General features: G+C 38.8%; 1 protein-coding gene across 1 annotated transcript in view; it reads left to right on the forward strand.

The window, feature by feature from the left end:
• Positions 1–12,161: 12,161 nt before the first annotated feature.
• The window catches only part of LOC103255538 (protoheme IX farnesyltransferase, mitochondrial-like), a gene marked incomplete at its 3' end in the record, with an annotated part of 35,505 nt that continues 27,243 nt past the window's right edge, over positions 12,162–20,423 (forward strand). Inside the window, exons 1-3 of the mRNA XM_008053520.1 lie at positions 12,162–12,317; positions 17,021–17,154; positions 19,537–19,858. Of these exons, the coding sequence (XP_008051711.1) occupies positions 12,275–12,317; positions 17,021–17,154; positions 19,537–19,858 (499 nt within the window). The remainder of the gene's footprint in view (positions 12,318–17,020; positions 17,155–19,536; positions 19,859–20,423) is intronic.

The raw sequence follows: 20,423 nt of genomic DNA on the forward strand, positions 1-20,423 counted from the left end.
TGAAACAATCTATAAATACCTTTCTGTTCATATAATATTGCACATTTACTATTTATCTCTAAGACTGTTTACATTTTAGTGGTAGTATCTCCTTGTTTTGTTTTTTTTTAACTTACAGATGGGTCTCACCGTTTTGCCCAAACTGGACTACCCCTGGGCTCAAGCAATCCTCCCACTCTAGCTTCCCCAGGAGCTGGGGCTACAGGCATACTCCACTGTGCCTGGCTCTTTCCTTACTTTTGATAGCCTTTTAACTAGATTTGTTGTTTGGAACAAGAATTTTTAAGTTAAAAAAAGCATGTATTTCATTTTCATAAACTCTCTGACTTAAGTCATGCTTAGGATGTTCTTCTCAAATATGTATTTTCTTCTGTTAACTCATTTAAAGATGTTAATCCATCTGAAATAAATTTTTGAGTAGAGTGTGAGGTAGGGACATAACATTTTCCTCCCACGTGATGATTCAGTGGTCCCTCCATTGTTTTTCATATAAGCACTCTTTTTTATACTGACAACATGCCATCATTGTCATATGCTACATTCTTATATAGTTATTGGTCTGTTCTTAGACTTTTCATTCTGTTCCAATGACCTTGTTATCTCTTCTTGGGTGAGTACTTATTTTAACAATTGAAGCTTTATAGTACATTTTAATATATTAGCAAAGAGCCTTGCATTATCTCACTTCATTTTCTATCTTTCCTTGGCTATTCTTGCTCATTTATCCTCTCCCCCAAATTTTATAATAATGTTACTAGTTACTGTATCTGAGATTATGTTACAGTCAGAGTATATTGGAGAGAATTAACATCTTACAATATTACCTTTCCTAATACAGAAACATGGTGTCTTTCTTTTTTTTTTTTGAGTTGGAGTCTCACTCTGTCACCCAGACTGGAGTGCAGTGGCTGCTTCCAGCCACTGCAGCTTCGACCTGCTGGGCTCCGGAGGTCCTTCCGCCTCAGCCTTCCAAGTAGCTGGAACTACAGGCACACGCTACCAGGCCCGGCTAATTTTTTATTTATTGTAGAGATGAGGTCTCGCCAAGTTGCCCAGGCGGGTCTCGAACCCGCGGGCTCAGGCAATCCACTCACCTCAGCCTCCCAAAGTGCTGGGATTATAAGCCCAGCTGTGTCTTTCATTTTATTCAAATCTTTTGTGTCGTTGGGGTAGAGGAGTAATAAGTATATTCCAGCTTACCCATATTTTCCAGGTGCCTTTGCATTGCAGTTACATTGGGGCCATGTGATTAGTTCTGACCAATGGGCTGAGGGTCTAAAGGAAATTTGTCTCTTATGGTCAGAAGGAATCAAGAGTTTGTGTGTGTCCTTCACACTCCATATCCCCTAAAAGTGGTGACTACAGAGACTGCATTCTGAGAATGGTGAGGCTGAAAATGGAAACTGCTTGGATCTTTGAGTTCCTGCTTGGAAGATGGCAGTCTTCAAGAGTTACCAGCCTGCATCAGGCTTTAAGTAAGCAAAAAATAATCCTCTGCTTATGTTAAGACACCAGGAACTTATTTAGTAAAGGTTGCAAATTGCTTATACGGTTATATGGTTGTACAGTTAATCTCTAAATATTAATATTTCTATTGTTATTGTGACAGGGAAATTTTTCAAGTTACAATTAGCTATTGTTGCTATAGGGAAGAGTTTTTGAACATAGATATAATATATATCTACATTTATTTCCTTCCATTTATGGTAGAAATTCTTTGATACAGAGTATTCTAATTCTTAAGATGGGTCTTCTTCTTTTAAAGTATTGAATCGTTTTTGTTTGCCTGTACCTAGTAGATTGGGAAAGGAGGGGATCTATATTTATCTAACTGGGGGCATTGATATAAATTCCTTCAAAGATTGAGTCCCTACTCAAATTTTTCTAGCTCAGATGGAGAGATAAAATTTAAATAATACAGTGTCATGGGTATTGTGGTAGGGAGAATAATGGCCCCTCAAAGTTGTCCATGTCCTAATCCCAGGAACCAGTGAATGTGTTAGGCTAAATGGCAAAGAGGAGTTAAGGTTGCAGATGGAATTAATATTGTTAATCATCTCACCTTAAAATAGAAAGATAATCCTGGATTATCCAAGTAACCCTAATATAATCAGAGGGGTACTTAAAAGTGAAAGAGGAAGGCAGAAGAGTCAGTGTCAGAGTGATGCAGCATGAGAAAGACTTGGTCAGCCATAACTGGTTTTGAATATGGATGGAGGTCACAAGCCAAGGAATGTATGTGGCAACCTTCAAAATGAAAAAGATAAGGAAATGAGTTCTCCCTTAGAGCCTCCAGAAGGAACACAGCCCTGCCAATACCTTAGTAGCAGCCCACATTCAACTTCTACCTCCAGAACTGTAACATAATAAATTTGTGTTGTGCTAAGTACCAAGTTTGTGGTGTTATATCTGGAATAGAAAATGAATACAAAGCTTTGAGTCAGATCTGGACTCTAATCTATCACTCATTCATAACTTGAAATTAAGCACCTTTTGAAAAACCATTCTAAATCTTCACTTCACATATAAAATGCATATATAATTATATCTACTTCAAAGTGTTGGTAATATTGGTAATAACAGTGGTAATAACAATAATAATAGCAACTGCCTTTGCTGAGCTGTATGTTCTGGTTATGAAGCTAAACAATGTAAATACTAGATATAACATTCTTAGTTTATAACTTTTCCATTAACTCACCAATCCTCAAAGAAACCTCTGGATGTAGGTACTATTATCATCTCCATTTAAAGTTGAGTTAATTAAGGCACAGAAGGGGTTAAATATATTGGCAACTGTTATAGAGCCAGTAAATAGAGGAGCTTGGATTTAAATACAAGCCCACTTCAAAGCCCATGCTCTAAAATGAAGACTATCACGCTTTGATTTACCATAGTGTTACCTTATACCAGATAGGAGGTTCATCTGCCTAAAAGGTGAGGGAGGGAGCAGATATGGGGTGGGAACTTCACTGCTCAGCCTGAGAGCTTCCATTCCTGTGTAGTTCTAGCTCCCAGTTAACTAGAGTTCCAGGGTGATGCTTCAGGGTAGTTTTCCCCCAATCCCACCCACTTCTTGAGTTTGAAGCCAGCTTTGCAACTGCTCTTACTCAGCTCAGGAACTCATTCCAAGTGTAAACTGTGATGGAATGCTTCAAGTGGCCTCTGTGTTGGTTCCTGATGAACCCACACCCAGATTCTAGTTGTCATCTAGCTCTAAGTTTGGGGAGGGAGGTATTTGTTGAATTTTTGCTTAGTGGCCTTTCCTCTTTCTCCACAGATGAATCTCACCCTTTGTGTGTCACGAATCACAGGTTGATGGACCCTTTTCTCAATCTGATTTCATCTATATTCTAATTTGCAGAAATTCTTAGAAATCATAACCAAATGAACACTACCCAGTTTCATATGTAGATGTTTTTGCTATAGAGAATTTGGGAGGGATAATTAATTAAATGTGTGAGTTCAAACCATTATTTTAAAGTAGTGATCCTTTCAAAGAGTTTCAAAATACTAAATGGAAACACAGATTGTGAGTTAAGGGGACAAATTTTCTTCTCTCTACCTTCTACCATCCTCTGTACATGAAAGGGAGTAGTACTGCAAAGATTTATTTTCCCACTGAAACTTTCCTTAGAAAATGGAAATGATTACAGTAGGTTTCAAATAATATTTTTCCCTAAGTTGCATAAATCATGACGTACTAGCCAGAGATCATTTTCAGTCGATGTTCTTTTTTTGTGTTCCTGTCAGTTCCTGGTTTTCAAACACCCATTCATAGATGAGATCTCATCTATGGAAAAAGTTCTTCACTATTCTGAAGCAAAATGATATTAAATAAAGATTTTTTTTCATATGGCTAAATTACTCAATTTATATAGCTATTAGATTATATCTTTTAAAGTGTTTTTTGGCATCAAATAATCTGTCTTTTATGAAATGATTATAACAGTAGATGGTAGTTTGATTTTCTTTAAACACTCTTACAATGTTAAAATTTGGCAATCCTATATTGGTTTCAAAATTATTTTTGAAATTTTTTCTGGTCTATATAATCCCAAGTCCTGTGAACCACTGGAATGTAACTTCAAATAGTTTTTCAATAAGTGGGATATTTTCTGAGCCCTTGCATTTCTGAGAATGCCCGCCTGTTCCACTGAAAGACAAATTACTGGTTATAACATTCTTAGCTCATAACTTTTTTTCCGCCTCAAAGCCCTGTGGAGCCATTTGGCATCTAACTGTTGCAGAGGAAATGTCTGAAATCAACCCAAAGTTGTTGTGTTCTCCTATAAATCAATTTCTACTAAACAGTGGATTTTATTTTTCACTTATACTTTCTTCCTTTCTCAAGGCATTTTACACATCTTCTTTAAGTGCATACCCTTGAGATAAAATATGTGGTAATTGATGGCCAAGGGGCCAGATTTTAGGATCTTCCAAATTCAAATCTAGTTTCTACACTTTATTAGCCACTATATCCTTGGACAGAGTTATGGGTTGCATTGTATCTTACAAAAAGATATGGTAAAGTTTCAAATCCCAGAATCTGTGAATGTGATCTTAGTTAGAAATACGGTCTCAGAAGATGTAATCAAATTAAGGTGGAGATATTAAGGTGGAGGCTAATCCAATATGACTGGTATCCTTTAAGAGAGAAATTTGGACACAGACATATAGGGAGGCAAATATAATGGGAAGACAGAAAGTTAGAGGGAAGACAGCCACAAAGATAGAGGCAGAGACTGGAGTTTTGCTGCTACAGGAGTGCCTGGGGCTGCCAGAAGCTGGAAGAGGTGGAGAAGGATCATCTCCTGGAACTTTCTGAGGAAGCATGGCCTTGTGGACGCTTTCGGATTCTTTAACTGTGAGTCAATATGCATCTGTTGTTTTAAGTTACCCAGTCTGTGGTTTGTTACAGTGGCCCAAGAAAACTAAGGCAACAGATTTTTCATACAGTTTGGGCTTTAATAACTTTACCTATAAAAGGTAGAAATAATGTGTTTAAAGTTATTAAATTGTTGAGAAAATTAAATCCAATTAAATGAGACAAAACATGTAAATTCTCGTACATTCTAACTAATAAATGGGATAGGTTGTTTTTGTTGTCATCTCACCACCACCACCATCACCTTCTTTGGATAGCCCTTTCTCTCCTGGAAATGCTTACTTCCTTTTTCTATACACTTGAAACTTTTATATAAAGCTTGTATACTTTTATGAAATAATAAAGTCATTGTTCTTAACTGTGGATTCCCAGACCCACTGCCAAAAAATCTTTGATTCAAAAGGTCTTGGGTAGGCTTCTGGAATTGGTATTATTTGAAGGTATCCAGATACAAACTCTCATTAAGTATTGAAAGTGTATTGTAATTTAAATGTGGACCTCATATTAGTATCCCTGTTCTATACATGTGGAAACTGAGGTCAAAAGAAATTGAACCCACGTCAAAAAATGTAAAATCAAATAACTTTTTTGAGGTTGAACTTCAATAACTTCATTGGTTTGATAAAATGTGAAACTATAGACTAGTATGAAAAAATTCCAGATAATGAGGCATTGTAATACCACAACAGTACCTTCATAACATATAAAATATGGGAGACAGTCCAATGGGAGGATTAAGAACACATGCTGTGGAATCAGAAAAGTTTAAATTCTAGCTGCAGCACTTACTTTCTAGGTATGTGAACTCTGGAAATTATTTATCCTTTCAAGGTCTCAGGCTCTTCATCTTAAATTGGGAATAGTATGTATCAGGGTTCTTGTGAAAAGTGAAATATCATAATATAGCATTATTACTATTATTAGCACAGTAAGTGCGCTAAATAACTTTTTTTTTGCAGCATGCATTGTCATTCATTTTAAAAAAGAAATCAACATCTTTTTCTTTTGTACTGATTGCCTTAAAGATATAATTGCAGGGAGAAAGAAAGTCCAAGTTAGCACTAGTAATTAATTTTGTAGAAGATGTGACAGTGTACATGCTTTCCGAATGGCTTATTAATGATTATTGTTCTGAGGATAACTTATCTGGGATTCTTCTTATTAATCTGCCTTTAGCAATTTTCCTTTTACCTTGGAATTCTCTATTTTTATAATATTGGCAGGTTATTTACCACAATACCTAAGAAGCTTTTTGCAGATGGGGGTCTCAGTGTGTTGCCCAGGCTGGTCTCAAACTCTTAGGTTCAAGTGATCTTCCTGCTTCAGGTTCCCAAGCAGCTGGTATTACAGGTGCAAACCACCATGCCCTGTTAAGAAGCATTTTTAAAGAGTTCCTCATAGCTAATAGAACATTTGAGGATGCTCTGATGGGTTGATTTTCTCAGTCAGTAATGCCCAGTAGGATTGGTTCCCTGCTATACTTGGAACATTTTAGCATATTCTTCACTAAACTCCAGAATGCTGAGAAGAGAATAACAACAAAAAAAGCTTCCCTGATGTGGGAACCAAACATTCTGACATCATCAAAGAAGTTGGGCACACAGTAAATACAAAAAACTAAAATAAGAAATAAATCAGCACACAATTTCTTCTTTTACTTTTGCATTATTTAAATCATTGTGGACTTATGTCATATTGGAAACAGACATTCTATACAAATTAGTTTTATTTTTTGTTAAGCATGACATCCTTTTTGGATAGCTGACAGGATTCCAGTTGTTTCTCCATGACATCTGCCTTCATCAAGATTTGGTGCTAGGCTGCGCACTCCTTGTCCCACTCACTGAATGCATCATCCAGGATGCAATAAATAGAAACCAAGCAGTAGCTCAAGTATCACAAAACACTTGGCTTGATGCAGTGGAACAATTTCTTCAAGAAATCGAGCTCTGTTTTTTCCACTCTGTCTCCCTTAGCATGTTTATGTGTCCCCATGTTTGTTACCTCATAATTGCAAAATGGCTGCTTTAGTTACAGGAATTACATTCTCAGACTTGCTTCCTGAAAGTAAAAGAAGAGGAAGAGAGAGAACCTTTAGGCAGAGGAAGAATGTTCTTTCTCATGCCCAACTCATTCAACAGTAAATAAAATTGTTCCCAAAAACCTCATCAGCAGATTTCTCCTTATATCTTTCTAGCCAGAACTGGGTGACATAGCCATCCCCAGCTGTAAGAAACTCTAGGAAAGTGAGTATCAGGCAAATGTGAACAAGATTACTCTGACTGACTTGAGGCAATCATGATTCATCTCCTGGAAATGCACATTTTGCTTTCCTCAACAAAATGAAGTCCTGTTTATTTTAAAAGGCAGACGGCCATGGCAGTGAATAGAATTTGCTATAGTGCATTTCTCTGCTGCTTTTTTCTTTCTTCACCCTGAACTGCATGTTTCACTTTTGGTATCCCAAAACTCATGTATAGAATCAAGCTGGGAAAGTAAAGGGGTAAAGGGCAGCTGATTAGAGTTACCTGGGACTAGGATCCTAGCCTGATGTTATCAGTCTCTTGGGAGAACTATTAAAAGAGCTGAGGAACTAATTTCAGTTACTCACACTCAGAGGAGACTGACTGTAAACCTTAATCTGTACATGTAGGGTGGAACACCTATTCAAAGAAATCCCATCAGTTCTCTGCCCGGGCTCTAGACCTACTCTTCCATACTGCGTCTAGACTAGAGTTGGGTATGTGCAAATCACATCTCTGTCTTTAAGGAACCATAGAATGCTGCAAGGCTGGGACAGGGAGGACTTGCTCCTCTTGTCTGCTTCCAGGCTGCCTGCAGTTGCTGTGAGCACCACTCCAAAGCTTCTTTACTTCCTCACAGTAGCTAAGCCCCGTTTGCAGCTCTCCCAACACATAAATACCAGCTTGGTCAGCTGTCCCTCAGTAATAGCATCAGTGGTGCAGTGCTCCTCCTTGGCGGTCTGCATTTCTGCTCCTCTATGATTCTAAGTTATAATAATTCCAATCTCCTTTTTTGGTTCTCCCAGGCATAGAGGTGGTAGCTGCTTCCGAGTTACAGACACCTTAGTTTTCTTTTTACCCGTTGGATTACTTAGTTAACAACCTTATATCATGTTAAATTCTCTAGGTTAAATTTTCTGTTCAAATAATGGTTGCGATTTCTTTCTCCTGACTGTACACTGCCTAATTCAGTAGTGTTATGTCATGAAGAGGGAGTCAAACGCCAAGTCCTGAAATACCCTATGCTTCCCTATACCTGAGTTATTCACTGTAGTAGCAGGACCTTTACTAAACCTCCAATGGAGAATAAGGCCAGATAAAAGCCATTGCTCTTCATTACATTAAGTTTCTATGTGGAAGCCCCAACTTTGGTAAGCAGGACTATATATGGAGGATCTGACTAGAAGGGACCTGAACATCCTTTTTCTCTGGGCCTCTTTCAAAGCAGGAGACTTCTCTCAAGTAAGAGACATACACTGGTCATACTCTTCACTACCCACTCCCAATGTCATGTGACCAGTGGAAGAACCATCAAAGATGATAGGCCAGGGTGGGGAGTATATGCTGAGAGAGGAAAATGCAAAGGCCAGCAATCTCCAGAGACTGACTCCATAGAGAGGATGCCAAGTGGAAACCCATTGTTTTAATCTCCTTTGACCATCTCTCCAAAAGCTTGGCTCTTAGCAGCATGTCCATTAATATCCTCATTCTGAACCTATCCATATCAACACTTCTCTTTGGGGATGAGGGGATACCTTTATCCTAGAGAATATTTATAATCTGGTGGATAAATGGAGATACTAATGTGGTACATAAGAGAACACAGGGCTTTGGATGATCTTTTGGAATATTTCTATGAAGTAAGTAAATTTCCTTTCTTCACATCACAGATTTTGTGTCTGATAAATTGGGACCAAATGTGCTCACGGTGCCTCCTTTAGGAAATAACTCTTCCAAACAGGGTTTTTCTCTTTGCTCTTACAACACAACACTCATCAACCCAGACTTCTGTGGTGTGGGGGTTTCTTTTCACATACCAAGCAGTGGACACCAGCAGGGTGTCCTTCAGTTCCAGTACTACCTACCCGGACACAGTGTTAGATCTTACAGGATGAGGGCTCAATTCCACAAAACTAACCCCCACTCCCAGATACCAGTTGCATGTCTGGACCTCTAGAACCTCTCACCAACTGGATTCAAGTTGGGGTTCCCATGAACTCCTCTTTGGGTTTGATTAATTTGTGAGAGGGGCTCACAGAACTCAAGGAAACATGTTTTACCACTTTATTATAAAGGATGTTGCAAAGGATATGCAAAGGATACAGATGAAGAGATGTGTAGGGTGAAGTATGGGGGGAAGGAAAGGCGGATCCTCTCTAAAAGTCCCATTAATCTACAAAGTCTAAAGGGCAGAATTTGTCTATGAAATCCTGTCCAAGAAAGGTAAATCTAATTAAGATAGTCCCAAAACAGAAAGTCTGGTTCACCTTAGAATATGTTTGTCAATAGCAATGTATTTCAACCCCTAAAACTGTTTGCTTATGCATTTTTGCTTTGTCTTGAATGCGTGACTCAAGTTTTCATAGTATTTCACAAAATGGGTTCAAAATGTTTGGAAAACAATGGGTTGGACAGTTGTGGTATTCTTTTATTTACATATCCAAAATCTATTCCCTACTTTTTCCTTATTTTAACATTAATTTGATCTGAGACAGCAATATGCCTAGGTCCACAGTGATGAACTGTGACTGGCCTAAAGTAATCACTGAACCTCTTCTCTTTGCTCTCCCAGCCTCCCTTGCAGCTATAGTTGGCCAAATCAATGCATATGACCACAGAATCCTCTTCTTTCCAGAAGTATTTCCAGGGATTACTTTTCCAGAATGTATGGTGATCTAAGCTAACTTTATTAAAACAGTAGATAAATGAATGCATTTCCTGACCAGTAAAGCCAGAATGTGTTCATCTTTTAAGTTTTCTCCCATAAAACATTTAATCTGATTTTTATACATAAATAAAAACCCATGCATTCATTCATGTACTTGGTCATACCTTGTCCCCATATTTGGAAATAATTTAAAAAAAAGGAAAAATCTGTTGGCCAAGAGGGTACATATCTATTAAACCCCTTGTCTATCATGAGCCTAGAAAAGTTGGAAATTCATGAAATATAGCATTCATATTAATCAATCTTTTAGGCACAGCTTTTAGGCTAAGTTCTGTGTATCAGAATCACCAGCGATGCTTTACTTATTTATTTATTTATTTGTTTGTTTGTTTGTTTGTTTATTGAGTTGGAGTCTCACTCTGTCACCCAGCCCAAGCCGGAGGCCATTGCAGCCTCGACCTGCTGGGCTCAGGTGAACCTTCTGCCTCAGCCTTCCATGTAGCTGGAATCACAAGCATGCACCACCATGCCTGGCTTTTATTTTCTTTTTTTTTTTTTTGAGTTGGAGTCTCACTCTGTTGCTCAGGCTGGAGTACAGTGGCATGCTCATGGCCACCACAGTCTCAAACTGCTGGGCTCAGGCGATCCTTCTGCCTCAGTCTTCCAAGTAGCTGGAACTACAGGCATGTGCCACCACACGTGGCTAATTTTTTTTATTTATTGTAGAGATGAGATCTCGCCAAGTTGCCCAGGCTGGTCTCGAATCTCAAGGTGCTGGGATTATAGGTGTGAGCCACTGCACCTGGCCTCAGTGATGCTTTAAAAAGAAAACTACTAGGTCCCTCTCTAGCTATCTCTCCCCCCCCACATTGTCCCTTCAGATTCAATAGGCATGGAGGTGGTTCAGGCATCGATAATTTTTTAAAGCCCTACAGTTGATTGAGATAGGCTTTGCTTGGGTGGATAAAGCCTTATGGAATGGTGGAAATAATACTATAACAGGTACCGGGGCTTAGGTCTTGGTTCTGGCCCTCAGCAGTTAGGTGACTGAGCAGATTACTTGAAACTCTGAGTCTTAATGTCACTCATAAAGAGGAAAACTTTTGCTCTGGATGTAAACATCTCATGTTTATAAAAGGGCAGAAAATTATAAGGAGTTCAAAAACTTTAAATGTAGCATTTAATGCTCTTTTTATCTTCATGAAGCAGCATTTCCCTTCCTTTAATGCAGGGAAAAACCTTACTGTTCCTTCCATTGAGGACCAAGTTTAAATCTCCAAAGCTTTCCCTAACCCAACTGCACAGAAATACATCAGGTTTTCTGCAACACTTCCTATATTACCCCTATCACAATGGCAGTGATAACTGCCCCCACCAGTCTAGTGTAAGAACCTATGGAATAGGGGATGTGGAGGAGGTGTCTGTATCCCCTGTGTCTAGCAATGTTGGCTGAGGTGAACAAAATGGCTATAACCTCATCACCGAAAACAGATAGGAATTGCCCTTATAGAACCTATTTCTCTTTTTTCCCCCAAAGCGGAATCTTTTCAATTTACTGTTTACTTGTGGAAACTTAACAGGAAAAAGAGATAAGGGAGGAGTTGCTGAGATCTTCCCTACTAATCACAACATTAATGCCAATTCAGGTAATAACTTATAAGTGCCTATATCTAGTAGGCGCCTGGTTGTCCATTTGAGAGACATTATTCAGTTCTCTCAATCACTTTATAAAATATATACTATACAGTATACATCATCTCTGTTGCACAATTAGATAACTGAGGGTCAGAGGACTTAACATAATTTGCTCATACAAGGTCACAAGGCCAGGACTAGAACACAGATCTCAGTCCAGAGTCCAAAATCTTAACCACTACACGCACCTTCTTCATCTGGAGATATTCTGATGATTGAGTCCCTTGGTGTGGCTCAGGGACAAGTAACCTCGAGTTCATTCGGGCCCTCATTTGATAAGAATATGGCAAAGCTGCGAGTGATCAGACAGGGAGGTGGAGACACCGCAACAAGAACCACTGCCTCGTGGCGCTCCAGTCTCTAGGAAATATCCTAACCCTAACTTTAAATCGCCGGCGAGGAGTCCGCGGCCAAGCTGTGCCCATCGCACCGGGTCACCTGAGAATCGGAGCGGGCGGGAGGACGCTGTCAACTCCTAAGAGCTGCAAGCGCCGGTCCGCCGACTGCGCGCGGTTTCTCCAAAAGGACGTAGCTACACCGTATTTCTCGCGCATCCGGAATGCACCTCAGGCCTCAGACCCTTGAGGCCGGCATTCCCGTCCCAATCCCGTCCGGATCACTGCCAGCCACAACGCTTCCTTCCCAAGGCCCTCCCACCGGAAGTGATGGCCCGGAAGCGTCTCTACTCCCACAGGAGGCCCGGAAAGAAGATGGCGGCGCCCTGCAGCCGGTGAGGAGAGAGGACACGGGGATCCCGGGAGGTAGCCAGATTCGTACATTATGGCCGCATCCCCGCACACTCTCTCCTCACGCCTCCTGTCAGGTATTGTACCTGCCTCGGTCGTGACCTTGGGGGAAATTTTTCTCTTTTTGCCACGTGCGAAGCCATGGGTTCCGGCTGGCTACAACCTTGGGAGCCCTTGGCGAGGTCGGTTAGTCACCGGTGCAAGGGGAAATGACCTTTGGAGTAGCCTGGAGTGAAGATACCACGGAACTTGAGTCCACTCTTGCACCGTGGACCCGGTGATCCACATGGCCTCCTTCATCCGGCTTCCCTGGAGGAGAAGCGTGTGGTGCTGCTTTCGGTTTTCAGGTAGTGGAAGCCGGAGGAGAGGACAGAGTAGAACCTTAGGGCTCCATATGCCTCTTGGTTTGTCAGAGCCTCACTTCCTAGCCACTGGCTTGTAATGACAACGGAGGTACTTTGCTCCCACTCAGAGGCCTTGCTCCATTATAAAGGCTCATGATGATAACAATAATGACATGATGACAGCTGCATACTGTGGGCCATAGTCCTCCACAGACTTTTGGCTTTATACCGCCAGGGTGATGCCTCATATAATCCTCCCACTGGAAGAACCTGTGTGACAAATGTATGTTGAAGCTGGAATACTCTTTCTTGGCTCTTGGTAAGGTCTCAGCTCAGATGTCACCTTTTCAGAAGGGCCTACCCTGAACACCTTTATCATCTCATTCCTTTTTTTTTTTTATGATTACCATAGTCCATAATTGTTTATACCGGGTTGTTATCTGTTTCTCCCAGTTAGAATATAAACTTTATGGAGGCAGGTATAATATATATCTGTTTCACCTATGTATCCTCAATGCCCAGAACAGTGCTTAGAGCATATTGTTGGCTGTCAGTAGCTGTGAATGAGTGAATTTTGTCCTGATGAAGATATTAAAGAGGACGTTGGGAATTGTTTTGCCCCCAGTATTTTAGGGTGATAACTAATGGTTATGTGGGGAATGTGTTGCTGGTGATCCATATTAGAGATCAGAGAGAAGCCAGGGACTGCATTTTGATCATATCCCAGAAACATTTTTCAGGCCTTACCTACCATTTACAAGCTCTCTGTGCTGTCTGGCAATGCCGACCACTATGAATCCATGAAGTTCCTTTCTTCATTCTTTCTAGTAATGTTATTTAATGGATCTATTCTGGTCTGTGTGATCTTAGGGCAAATCATTTGACTTGCCTGGAATGTGTTTACTCATCTATAAAAGGAAATAATTGAACGAGATGATCATGAAGGTCGCTCCTGGTTCATAATGTGGGGAGGACTGGGGGAGGGAGTATAGATACACGTTTGGCCAGGGTTTGGTAATTGGTGAAGCTGGAGGATAAGTAATGGGGGCTCATGGTACTCTTCTACTATTACATGACTGCAATTTTCCATTATGAATTTTTTTTTAAGTCTATGATTCTTTTTGAATTTTGCCATCCCTGACTGTGAATGTTCTTTGATCCTGATCCTAGGCACTCATTCTCAGAGGACTCTTTTTTTCTTAGTGCGTTAATTATCTGATTTGTATCTGATTTAATTATCTGATTTGTATGTATCCAATATGCATCCCTTAGTTTAGCTGTTTTTCTGTCTTTCCGTTCTGTATTTTCAGCTACAGGACAATTCTACTTGATTGCCCTGAATTCCCTGGTTCTAGTGGATGGGCTGCATATGGCACACATGGTTTATGGCTGAATCAGTCTTTGCAGTGGTGATATGGAATGAATTAATAGACAGCTTACTTCCAGAAGCTGTGAACATAATTGCCAAAATGTCTGCTAGTAAGTGGTCTGTAGGACTTCCTATGATCCACTTGGGAGACCCACTAAGAGAGCTTGATGGAGAAGCAGCATGGCAGGACAGGGTGGCAGATAATATAAATTGGGAATGTTTTAGAGATCTGATGGTATCATGTCTGATTTTCCTTCTAAAAGTTCAAAATATTTTATAGACATTTAAAATTTCAGGTCCTTTTAGCTACTTTTTACCTCATATAATTTTAAAAGCCCTATAATCATGAGCCACTGTTGATGGTGAATAGTGGATATGGTCATATGTTTCCAGACTTTAAACGTATCTGTTGTAAGCCCAGGTTGTCTTCAAACTTACATTTGTTTAAATAGGGCTGGAATGTCTTTCAGTTTCTAGGCACTGATTCATAGAAATGAGACATGCTTTGACTAAACCATCAAGTCCAGTGAACTCTGAAATATAAGTCATTTACAAGTGTTTTCATCATTTACAAGTGTTGTCTCCTGCTGTTGGTTTTTTCTTCTTCTTACTACCATTCTGTAAAATCTCAGTTTGACCTTCTTAAAGATCTTGAGAGGTGTTCCAAGGTGGTTCCAAGGCAAACATATTTTCATGTTTGTGGAAAATAAGGATGCAATAATTAACTGAGGTTTGAGAATATGATTTCAGTGAATAAGTGATTTATCTCCAGTCTAAGATAATTGCCATGTATTCCAAGGAGCAGTCGTAGTTCTCCTTCTGACAGCCCAGATGAACTGTGTGGAACTGTGTGGGCTATCCAGTCATCAAACATTATTTCCTTATTATATGAAAACATTCTGCTAGCAGTTGTAACAAAGGTGGTGAGTAAAGGAGAGTCCCTGTCATCAAAGAACTATAATATACTATGGTGGAAACAAATAGAAACTGTTTGCTTTAAGGAGTGCCATAGCAGCAGTTCCTAACCTTTTTGGCATCAGGAACCGGTTTCATGGAAGAGAATTTTTTCTTTGAACAAGGACATTAGACTCTCATAAGAAGCAAACAACCTAGATCCCTCACATGTACAGTTCACAGTAAGGTTCCTGCTCCTATGAGAATCTAATGCTACTGCTGATCTGACAGGAGGAGGAGCTCCTCTCTCTGGCAGCTCATCTCCTACTGTGTGGTCTGGTTCCTATCAGGTCACAGACTTTTTATTGGGGACCCCTGCCATAAAACATGGTATAAAGTAATATAGACTAGCCAAAAGAAACTTTGCATATTTGGTGGGCAGAGAGTGGAGTGCAAGCAAGGAAACAAAGATGAACAAATTTTGAAATGTGGGTGGGTTCATGAGACAATATTGCTTTGGTTAGTTGTGTGTACATATTTGGATGAGTAATGTGTATTCTGAGATGCAGGAAGAAAACCATTATCTTTATAGAACATGGATTGGAAAGGAAAGGAAATTGCCGAAGGCAGGATGACTGGCTTGAATCCTACTATTACCATAATCCACATGTAAGGTGATAAGGGTCTGTATCAGTAGAAATGGTAGCAAGTGGACGAATTTGACTTATATTTCATAGTTCACTGGACTTGATGGTTGTTGGGTAATACAGGGTACATTCCAGATGTTCCTGAAGTCTCAAATAGGCAATGGTTTTATATGCAATAGGTAACAGAGATAAGTTGAGAATAAAGTGTTTTAAAAAACATTGTGCAGCCATTGCCTTGCTAAGCTATGGTGTGGCCATGTGCTATTTGAGCTGTGGCCAGGCCATATTTTCTTAAGCTTTGGCCCCTTCCCCTACCTTGGGGAGGTGAATCTCCTCTCTCTCTCTCTCTCTCTCTCTCTAGTTTGTTTTCTAAATAAACTATATTTTCTAATCTAAAAAAAAACAGAAGACATTGTATAACCCATCCATGTGGAGATACCAAGAGAGTAGATGGAAATAGACATAATGACTCTAGAAATGAGACGAAGACTAGAAGTTTTCCTATAATTGTATTCACTTAGGGACCATATTTAGTCTTCAGAAAGTGGGGACATGACTGTCTTAAAGTGGCATGCACAGCAAGAGGAGACGCCATAGGAATCTGAGAAGTAGAGTGCAGAGAACCAAGAGCCTTTATAATCATGGACACTGCCAGGCGCAGTGGCTCAAGCCTGTAATCCCAACACTTTGGGAGGTCAAGGTGAAGGGATTGCCTTAGCCCACAGGTTCAAGAACAGCCTGGGCAACTTGGTGAGAGCTCATCTCTACAATAAATCAAAAAATTAGCCGGGTGTGGTAGCACACACCTGTAGTTCCAGCTACTTGGAAGGCTGAAGTGGAAGGATCGCCTGAGCCCAGCAGGTCGAGACTGCAGTGGTTGTGAGTGTTGTACGGCACCCCAGCCTGGGCAACGGTGAGACTCCAACTAAAAAAATAATAATAATCATGGACACCATGGGAGAATTTGTTGTGTTGTGCAGATTGTTGAAGGCTTGAATAAGATGAGACCTGAGACAGAAGCATTGGATTTGCTGTTATTTGAGAGAAGTTTTAGTAGAATGATTAAAAGCCAAAAACCTTATACTCATACTTTATTGAGAACTATTTTCTACACCTTGTTGTCACACCCTACATAGGTGAAATATTAACCTGAAATAGATACATTTCAAGTTTTTGTCATTTATTGAGTAAAATTGTGCTTTTCATTTTTAACTTTTATAAAAGTGTACTGATTGTTTTATATTTTCTTCTTAAAAAGATCTGGAGTGTGGTCATTTTAAGCATTCAATATAATAAAACATAATGATCCTGAAATGATAATTTTCTCTAGGGCTTCTACTTAAATAATGAATAGGGCTGATAAGTTGCATTTATTCACAAATCTGGATTAAGTAATTTCAAAGCTGTGACCCATCACACAATGTAGCACTTAACTTGTTGCCTGGCTTTGCTTCCGGGTGGCAACTGTCCTTTGGTGAAAAGCATTAATCATTTTAACATTTCTTCCCCTTCTTTCTATATTATAGGTTGGGTAGGAGGATGTGTCTGGTATTTTGAAAGAAGAGTGATACAGGAATCGCCTCACAAGTTCATGCATCTTTTCAGGAATGTCAATAAGCAATGGATTACATTTCAGCACTTTAACTTCCTCAAACGCATGGTATGTTTAGAAGACTATCCTTATTCTGTTGTTTTCTGCCGCCTTTACTTTTCTCTGTATGAGGGAATTTCAGAAATTCCTATTACAATAAAAGTTTTAAAAAATACTGCTTGAAAGAGACTTTTATTTAGTGTCCTCTTAAGTTTATCCAAAACTTTAATCTCTTGTTTTGATTATTCTTAACTGAAACCAGAATGATTCTGGCATTTGAGGTTAAAAAATATGATCTTCAACCTATTGATTAAGTTTAGAAAAAGATTGAAAACTTCTGGCATATTTGGACTAGGCTAAAATTGAGAAAAGGTGAACTGCTATGATATATCTTTTAAAATTTTCTGAAGTTCTGTGAATACATCAGTAATACAAAAATAACTGCTTTAACGATGTGACCCTCTTATGTTCTTAAATCAGAGTATTTAAAAGTCTTTTTAACACTTACACTTCTGAGTAAATTCAAATAAATTGAGGGGTTTTTTTTTTTTTGTAATTTGCTAGGCATTCTATAGTGGGCATTGATAGTATATTTCAATCTTTGTAGGACTGTAGGCTAACTGCGTGATATTTTGGGCAACATAGTAGCTTACTCTTAATTACCAGCGAGGGCATTTGCCATTTTCTCAAATAGATAAGGGTCATAGAATGGCAAAATGATAACTGAAAACTAATGAGTATAGTGCCAGCATGAAAGAACAGCAAATTCATAATCTAAAGTTCTGCTTTACATACTTCTTATCTTTTCTTTAACTTAGAACTAAAAGTTAAATTTTAATAAAACTTGACATGTTGATAAGATATTTAAATTTCTAGAAATTTTTCAGGCTTTTTAAAAGTTGAGGGTCAAAGATGTTGAATGTTTAAGAGAAATTCAAATATGTATAATGCCATTTTCATGTAAATAAAATTCTTAATTTGTTCATGAGTTTGTAATTCTTGTCTAAGACTAGTATATGTAATTTCAAGTCTTTGTGACTAGTGGAAAAGGTACTTAACTGTTATCAGCATGGGTGGCTCTATGGCCAGGGCTACTTATATCTAGTTATTGGCTCTCAGTTATGTTGGTTTATTTCTGAGGCTTGATTTCCTTATCTGTAAATTAAAGCGAGATATACTAGCCCTTTGCACTTAGATGTTCCCTCTGAGGGGACATTGTAAATCTAGCAAACCTCTCAGATGTCACCTCTCAAGGGACATAAAGAGATTGCTGGCAATTATACAGGACAAACTTATGCAAGCATAGATTTTTCAAAAATATATGTTCCCTTGAAGTTTTCTATTCAAATTGCATGAAAAAGCAAATAAAGAGATGGAATGTATACTGAGATATGGTCAATCAGTTGAAAAGTGGTTTTCAGGAATCATAAGTGCATCCTTTCACATCATTTTCAAACAACAGACTGTACAATAAATTAATTCACATCATTTTCAAACAACAGACTGTACAATAAATAAAATAAAACATCAGGTGGAAGATGTTAAACAAATTACTATCGCACAGCATGTATCAATGAACCTGCAGTGCATGTCAGTGACTGTTTCACATGTTACCATATGTTAGAAAATGTAAGATATAAAATTTTGATTTTTTTGGTCACAGATAAGTTTCTCAATGGCCAAAATTCCATTTAAGCCAAATATCATTACAACAAAATAATTGGTTCCAATGCTATACTGTTTAATATGAAGTGATTCATTTTTCACTATTTCATTAAAAAGTGTGGTCGAGTTGCTGCTGGTATCTGCGAGATGTCTCTGAGTGCAAAGGGCTAATAAAGATCCAGCTGCTTTAACAACTGTTGAGAGGATTAAATGAGACATATAAACTATGAGGTACCTCACAAATGTTAGTAGTAGTAGTTATTAATTTTTTGCTGTTAAGTAGTAGAGACTATCCGATTCTAAAACCTATGTTATTTCCCCAGACCATAGCACTGTAACATCATTTAGCCCTGGATTATGCCCTACCACTGAGCCTTTCTCTGCACTTTTTGCTTAAGACCATGAAAAGTCAGTAGGCTGACTTGGGCACTTGATTACAGAAAACTTTTTCATTGTATTTGGAATGTTAAACCTCCAGGATAAATTCTGAAGGAGTTGAATAAGAAGTAAATTTATCTTTCTTTCAAGAAACTTAGTCGTAGACTTTTCTATACCTCAAAATTTGAAAACCATTGCTGAGACATTAATTTTGTTTTCCATATCTCTTAATATAATGTGTTCCATGTAACAAATACTCTATAAATGCATGTTGAATTAACTAATATTAAAGTTGTGGGAAAAGCTTTTAAGTACCATAAAAGCTAGACTTACGGAAGATGTTGCTAAACATCCACTTAAGAGCCTTAGTTTTATTAGTAACATGTGCTTTTTGCTGTTGTTGTTTAGTATGTCACACACCTGAATGAAAGCCTCAACCAGCAAGCAAAACCGAAGCCTGAACCAGTGGCAGCTCCTTTCCTTGAAAAAACATCTTCAGGTCAAGTTAAGCCAGATATATATGAGATGAGACCTCTTTCACCGCCCAGCCTATCTTTGTCCAGAAAACCAAATGAAAAGGAATTAATAGAACTAGAGTCTGCCTCAATTGTGGAAGACTCAATAGAGATGGGAAAAGAGACAAAAGAGGAAAAGCAGTGGAAAGAGATGAAGCTGCATGTGGATGATTTGCCAGGAATTTTGGCTCGACTATCTAAAATCAAACTCACAGGTACTTTGTTTTCCTGTTATAATTAAATACTAGAAACTTTTTATAGTTAAACAGAAAGCTAATTTTATTTACTGCATTGAAAGGAATAATCTGAAACTACGGATATTCTTTTAGTATTTTTTCTCTCTTCAATCCAAGTAGGACTTCAAATTTCTGAATTCTATTTACACAGATTTGTAAATAGTACTGCATAATAAGTATAGTTTAGTAATAAGCACTAAAAGTCATCTCCCTTTCATTTGCAAAGTATAGTGTTTATCCTGCTTATTTCTTTGTCTTTAGTGTGTAGAGTACACCTACTGTACTCTAAAAATGCAGGAGGATAATGAGTTCTGTGACTTGAGTACTGTAACAAGAAGAATTGCACTGCTAGGAGTGGTGTCAACCCACAGTGGGACTGAGACTGCCAGCTCACCTCTGTGTTTCTGTATTTTCTTCTGGTGCAGTCCCAGGTGTGTGAGAATATGGACCGCTTTTTTGAAAGTAGCTTTGGAACCAGATTTTTTTTTTTTTTTGAGTTGTTTCTCACCCTGTCACTCAGGCTAGAGTGCAGTGGCACGATCAT

This window comes from Carlito syrichta, unplaced genomic scaffold, assembly GCF_000164805.1.
Source record: "Carlito syrichta isolate Samal-C Ts95f unplaced genomic scaffold, Tarsius_syrichta-2.0.1 Scaffold288230, whole genome shotgun sequence".
NCBI classification, from domain to species: Eukaryota; Metazoa; Chordata; class Mammalia; order Primates; family Tarsiidae; genus Carlito; species Carlito syrichta.